The 6,000-nt window shown below is 50.8% G+C and overlaps 1 protein-coding gene across 2 annotated transcripts in view; it reads right to left on the reverse strand.

Moving 5' to 3' along the window:
* LOC119970154 (uncharacterized protein KIAA2026) overlaps positions 1–4,630 on the reverse strand; it is a 110,188-nt gene extending 105,558 nt beyond the window's left edge. The window contains exon 1 of one of the 2 annotated variants that reach the window (XM_038804254.1): positions 3,608–4,630. In XM_038804254.1, coding sequence (XP_038660182.1) covers positions 3,608–4,440 — 833 coding nt within the window. In that variant the 5' untranslated portion in view covers positions 4,441–4,630. The remainder of the gene's footprint in view (positions 1–3,607) is intronic. The other variant, XM_038804253.1, reaches the window with a different exon arrangement.
* Between the last annotated feature and the right edge of the window lie 1,370 nt (positions 4,631–6,000).

The following is a 6,000-nucleotide window of genomic DNA, read 5'->3' on the forward strand; positions in this document are numbered from 1 at the left end:
CGGTTATCTCTTGTATTTTGCCAACATTTTGAAAGTACCCCGGGGAGGAGTAAGAGACGACAAATCAAGAAGACCATCAAGTGCTGTGGAGCACTAAAAAGCACAGGTAGGACAAGGCTAACAAACTGAAAACAGATTTATCTAGATCTTGGTGAAAGTGAACACCTGTTCTATGCTGCAACACAAGTCGAACTTGACTAAGTTATACATTCAGGTCAAGCAACAGATCTCAACCAAACGGACTCAAAAATACAGTTTGGATCAAGAGACCTCCATAAAATATTTTGCAGTGCACCACCTGCATGCCCCCCATGTTATTCACCATTTTGACATGGAACGCTAATCACTATGCTTTCTCGCTCGATCAAAAAAAACAAACAAACAAGCACTCGGTTCCTAAAAGAATTGTGGATGTACCTATACCAGGTAGACTGCAGCAGTTCAAGAAGGTGGTTCACGACCACAAGGGCATTAAAGCCCACATCCCATGAAAAAACACGTAGAAAATTAGTTGTGATGGTATTTTCAGTGGTTGCTGCTCCTGCAACTTACTGAAAAAACACTTCAGCACCTGAGAGAACGGTCTAAAATTCACTACAATGAGTGGGTGAAGATGTGCCCTTCAGGTGAAAACCTTTAGCTTACTTCAAGAGCAGACACCTATTCATTCAACAATAAATATTTTCAGATTCCACCAATAGCCATTGAGGTTGCACTCATGAACTCACAGGAACAGTACAGAATATACAAGTTAAATGGGCGTTAAAATGCTAGGTGAAAGGATGTTTACAAGGACAAAGCAATACTGCACTTAAGTATGCATTCAATTCTTCAGTCTTTATTGCAGCAGTTGCTTAATCAGACATGCTCCTTTATTCAGAAAGTTATATGTTTACAGAACCTTTGGAGAAAGCGGATGCTGTGGATTGGTGATATACAGTTTGAAATTAACACAAATCAAAAGTTTTGTCAACTTGGCCCAGCTGGTAGCACTCAAGTTGAGTCAAAGAGCCATGGGTTCAATACGCACTACAAGACATTGGTATATAAACAGATTATGATTTCTGTGCAGTACAGAAGGAAAAAGTGCATCAATTCTTAAAACAGAACCTCTATCTGCTTGTTTAGGTCAATCTAAAACATCCCATGGCACTTAGAAAGAACAGAATTCTACTGGTCCCCAGGTCAACATTCCTCCCCTCAAGCAACCTCAACACATCACCTTAACGGGACATTCTGCTGAGTGCAAGCTGGCTATTCCGTCACCACACAAATTGCAGTTGGCCATTTGAGGCAAAATAATGTTTTTTTCCCCCTCTCGACGTTCCCACCACACAAACGGTACTACTTCAAGGAGCAGCTCCACTTCCAAAATTTTAGAAACAATCTGGTTTACTTCACGGGGACAGATTTCAGAGCAGTACCAAAATAGTTTGCATATTTGAGTGTTTGGAAACAACTACAGTTGATTTTCCTTGCACAGGCAAACAATTCCAATATATAGATTTATTTTATTTCCATTTGTTGACTGCAATTCCAAAGAGAAAGTAACGAGTGGGTCACAATTTTAGGGCAGCGCGGCGGTTAGCACTGCTGCCTCACAGCATCAGGGACCCAGGTTCAATTCCAGCCTTGGCTGACTGTGCAGAGTTTGCACTTTCTCTCCATGTCTGCATGGGCTGCCTCCGGTTTCCCCCCCACAGTCCAAAGACATGCAGGTTAGGTGGAATGGACATGTTAAATTGCTCCTTAGAGTGAAGTTACAGGGCAGGGGAATTGGGCCTAGGTAGGGTGGTCTTTCAAAGGGTCGGTGTAGACGCGACTGGCCAAATGGCCTCTTTCTGTACTGTAGGGATTCTTTGATTATGATATATCAGGCATCAAAGAGTCAATAGTTCACAAGGTGGATTGGGTAGACAAGTGGCAGATGAAGTTCAATGCAGGGAAATGAAGTGAATCATTTTGGCAGGAAGAATATAGAGATAATATAAAACAAAGGATAAAAGACAGGAACAAAGGAAACTCAGTTTATACGTACACAAGTCATGGACAGTGGCTGGGCATGTAGATAGAGCAGTTAATACAGCATATGGCATCCTAAGTTTTATTAATAGAGACACGACTACAAGGATACGTATTGAACTTGTACAAGACACCAATTAGACTACATTTGGAATACTGCCTCCAATTCTGGGCACCAGGAAGGACATGATGGCATTGGAAAGTACAGAGGAGATTCACAAAAATGATTCCAGGAATAAAAAAAGCTGCAGCTAGGAGGATAGACTGGAGGTTGGGTCTGTTTTCCCTTGGAGAAAATACTTAATAGAAGTATTCAAGATCGGTGGGGTATGAATAGGGTAAATAGTGAGAAAATGGCTCCCGCTCAAGAATACATCATGAACTAGAGGACACAGATTCAAAATAGTGCACAAAATGAATAGGAGTGATGGGAGGGAAACTTTTGTCACCCCGAGGGTGGATGGAATCTGGAATGAACTTCCTGAAAGGATGGTGGAGACAGGTTCGACCAAGGTATTCAAAAAGGAATTGGATTGCTTTCTGAAAAGGAATAATGTGTACGTTATGGGAATAAGGCAGGGAAGTGAGATTAGGTAGAGTGCTGTTTCAGCGAGCAAGAGCAGGCCAACTCGGCCAAATGGCCACCTGTGATTCTGTCAGTGAACATGTCCAGCGATCCAATGTTTCTTAATAATGCCGCAGTGATTACGTCCAAATGATTAAACCAGTATGGATAGAGCATTATCATACTAATTAATACAACCGGTCCAGCATACAGTTTTCATGGTTCTTTTGCTGCCTTCCTGGACCCATTTGCTCCATACATCCTCACAGGGGAGGAAAGAATGGGCAGGAAACAAGTAAATCAGTGCAGTGGGCAGAGTTGGTTATGGGTGGGAGGAAGCTTGTCGGCCGCTCGCATGTATTCACATGGGATTATTTCACGCCCCACCTCCCACCCACTCGTAGCCCATGTGTAGAAATCAGATAGATAAAAATACTGCATGCATGCAGAGGCTGGAGATCTGAAACAAAAAAAAAGTGCTGGAAAATATCAGGTCTGGCAGCCTCTGTCGGGGGGGGGGGGGGGGGGGGGTGAGAGAAGAGAGGGACAGACATACGAAGAGAGAGAGAGAAAGTGAGGGACAGACGCGATGAAAAGAGAAAGTGAGGGACAGACACACTTAAGAGTGAAGGGACAAGCGCACTGGAAAGAGAGAGAAAGTGAGGGACACACTGGAGAGAGGGGCAGACACACTTAAAAGAGGGACGGACAGGTGTACTTGAGAGAGAAAGTGAGGGACAGACGCACTTCAAAGAGTGAGTGACAGACACTTTTAAAAGTTTCCAGTCTGACATGACTTGGATCATATCAAGTGGGAGAGAGCTTGGCCCCAATGGGGTCGCTGTCTGAGTAGAAATAGCGTCGGGCCATCCGAAGGAGGATGGATTTTAGATGGGGCTTTTTCATGTTGACATGTGAACTGATGCTGGTCCTCATCACTTGGTTAAATCCAGCCCCCAGCCCTGCCATGTCCGTGCCCAACGTGGGGCAGAGTGCTCGCCTCCCTTGGAGCTCACTCACCTTGACAACAGCGTCAACTTCTGCTCCAGCATCATCTCCAGCTTCTGGGCCTGCCTGGAGAGCCAGTGGTCCACGCCGTGGAGCCGGTAGCAGCTCTCCAGCATCAGCCTGAAGTCGGCCACGAAGTCGGTGATGCCGCCGTACTGGTTCTGCTCGAACTTCTCTTCCATCTTGTGCAGCCAGACGGGCGGCCGCTCGCCCTCGGCCGCCTCCCCCTCGGGCCGGGCGAACGGCGCCGTCAGGTTCTTGTGCTTGTCGAGCAGGAACTCGCTCAGGATTCGCCGGCCCTGCTGCACCTCGTAGCTCGGGTCGGCGGCCTCCTGCTCCCGGTCGCTCTCGCCGCCGTCCTGCTGCTGGTTCCCGAGCTCGGGAGGCGGCGGCGGCTCGGCCGCTTTCACACACCTGCCGCCGGGAGCGGCCGCTGCGCCGTCCGGCTGCCTGGCCAGTCCGTTAGCTCTGGGCAGCCGGCCGCTGGCCGAGCGCGTCCGGGGCCCCGTCACCTCGGCCCGTGGCTCCTCTCCTCCAGCCCCGGCCTCCGGGCCCGGCCGGCTGCTGCAGCCCCCGTCTCGGGGCGCTCGCCGCCGCTGGTCGTCGTCGCCGCCGCTCGGGCCTCCGTCCCGCGGTAACTCCCCTGAACTCGAGTCCGCCGCCGCCGCCGCTTCTTCTTCCCCGGGGCCGCTCCGCTCCTCTCCCGCAGGCCTCGGCCTCTTGTTCCTCCTGCTGCCCGCCTCGGGCCCCGTGTCGTCGCGGTCGGCCGCGGGCTCATTGTTCGGTGGCCGGAGGGCGGCTGCGGTCGGGCCTCCACCACCTTCACCTGCCGCCGCCGCTTCCATCCCGGCCCCCAGGCCGCCCTGGCCTTGGGGAGTGAAGCCGGGGGGGGGAAGAGAGGGCGGATTGACTCAGGCCCCGGAACCGGGCTCTCGATCCCAGCCCCTCTCTCCGCAGTCCCGGTGGGGGTGGGTGGGAGGAGGGGGGGTTGGGTCTCCTGACTCGGCCTCTCGCCCCGGGCTCGCTTGTCCGGCTCTCTCTCTCTCTCCCTCACCACACTGCGGGCTCCGGCGGGCCTGGCTCCGCTCAGCTGTCCCGCCTACTCCCATTGGCTGGCGGCCGCCTGATTGACAGCGACGGTTCGCACGCCATTGGCTGAGGCTGCGTGATTGACGGGGGCGGGTCGTCCCGCTGAGGGCCGCACGCCATTGGCTGAGAGATGCTCCCCGGTTTGATTGACAGCTGCTGGCCAGAACCAGGCCGCGCGCCCATTGGACGAGACGGTGCTCGCGCGGAAAGGCGGCGGCGGCCGCGCGGGGTGAGGCTGCGCACTGGAAGCGCCGGGAGAGCTTTGCAACCTGTCCGCAGGGCTTGAAAGCTTCATTGCAACAGGCAGCATTAAATCCACGCAAATAGAAAGCTGATTGCAAGAAGTAGGATTCGATAAAAATGCTGCTTGTTGCACGAATTCGAGTTCCACTCGTCCAGGGGACTTATTATAAATATTATCAATTTGAATTGCCACGTTCTGCATCCCGATTATGCACCTTCCAGATTGCCCTGCATCTGGGGAATGATCTCCCACAAACTTTTTAAAAGTTCTGCAGATGGGTTGCATGCACTCGAAAAAGTTTACTTGTTTCTCTCTCTCTCTCTCTCCCCCCCCCCCCCCCCCACCAGACCTGCTGAGTTTTATCCAGCAATTTTCAGTTCCGCCTCTTTAAATTATATCGCCTTGGGCTGATCTCTAGAGGTGCCTTTTGGAAAGAAACCTTCCAGGTCTGGGGGAGCTGTCATTGAAGATCTGCTCCACCAACTCCGCGAAAGCTGATTCGGGTGGAAGCCCAGTTGCCACACTTGCTCGTTATCTTTCTTTCTGTTGTTGCCCCAGCCCTTTCCGTTTGTTTTTATTATCCATTTAAGGAGATTGGCAAAAGAACCAAAGGCAACATCAGAAAACATTTTATTTTGACCGAGAAAGCGGTTAGGATGTAGAATAAATATGCCTGAGTGTGGCGAGGGGGAACACCCAATTGTGGCTTTCAAAAGGGAGTTGGATACACCTGAAGATTTAAAAAACTAATTGCCAGGGAGTGGGACTAGCTGAACTACACTTGCAGAGAGCTGACATGGACTCGATGGGTCGAGTGGTCTCTTTTGCAGTCACTATTCTCTGATTCGGCAGCGCCTTTGACATTAAACAAAGTGTTGACACTTGAGTTGTGGAAGGAGATATTTGGCGAATATCTGCCAATGCCTATATCGTAATCGGCGATCGGGCGGAGAATCCCTTTTTTACAATGGAATTGGGGGCGGTGCCTATTTTCGCTCCGACCCCTCCGAAACTGCATCATTGCGGAGCTCGGCGCGCACTGTTGGAACAGCCTCAGGACATCACCATAAGG

Source organism: Scyliorhinus canicula, chromosome 8 (genome assembly GCF_902713615.1).
Source record: "Scyliorhinus canicula chromosome 8, sScyCan1.1, whole genome shotgun sequence".
NCBI lineage: Eukaryota > Metazoa > Chordata > Chondrichthyes > Carcharhiniformes > Scyliorhinidae > Scyliorhinus > Scyliorhinus canicula.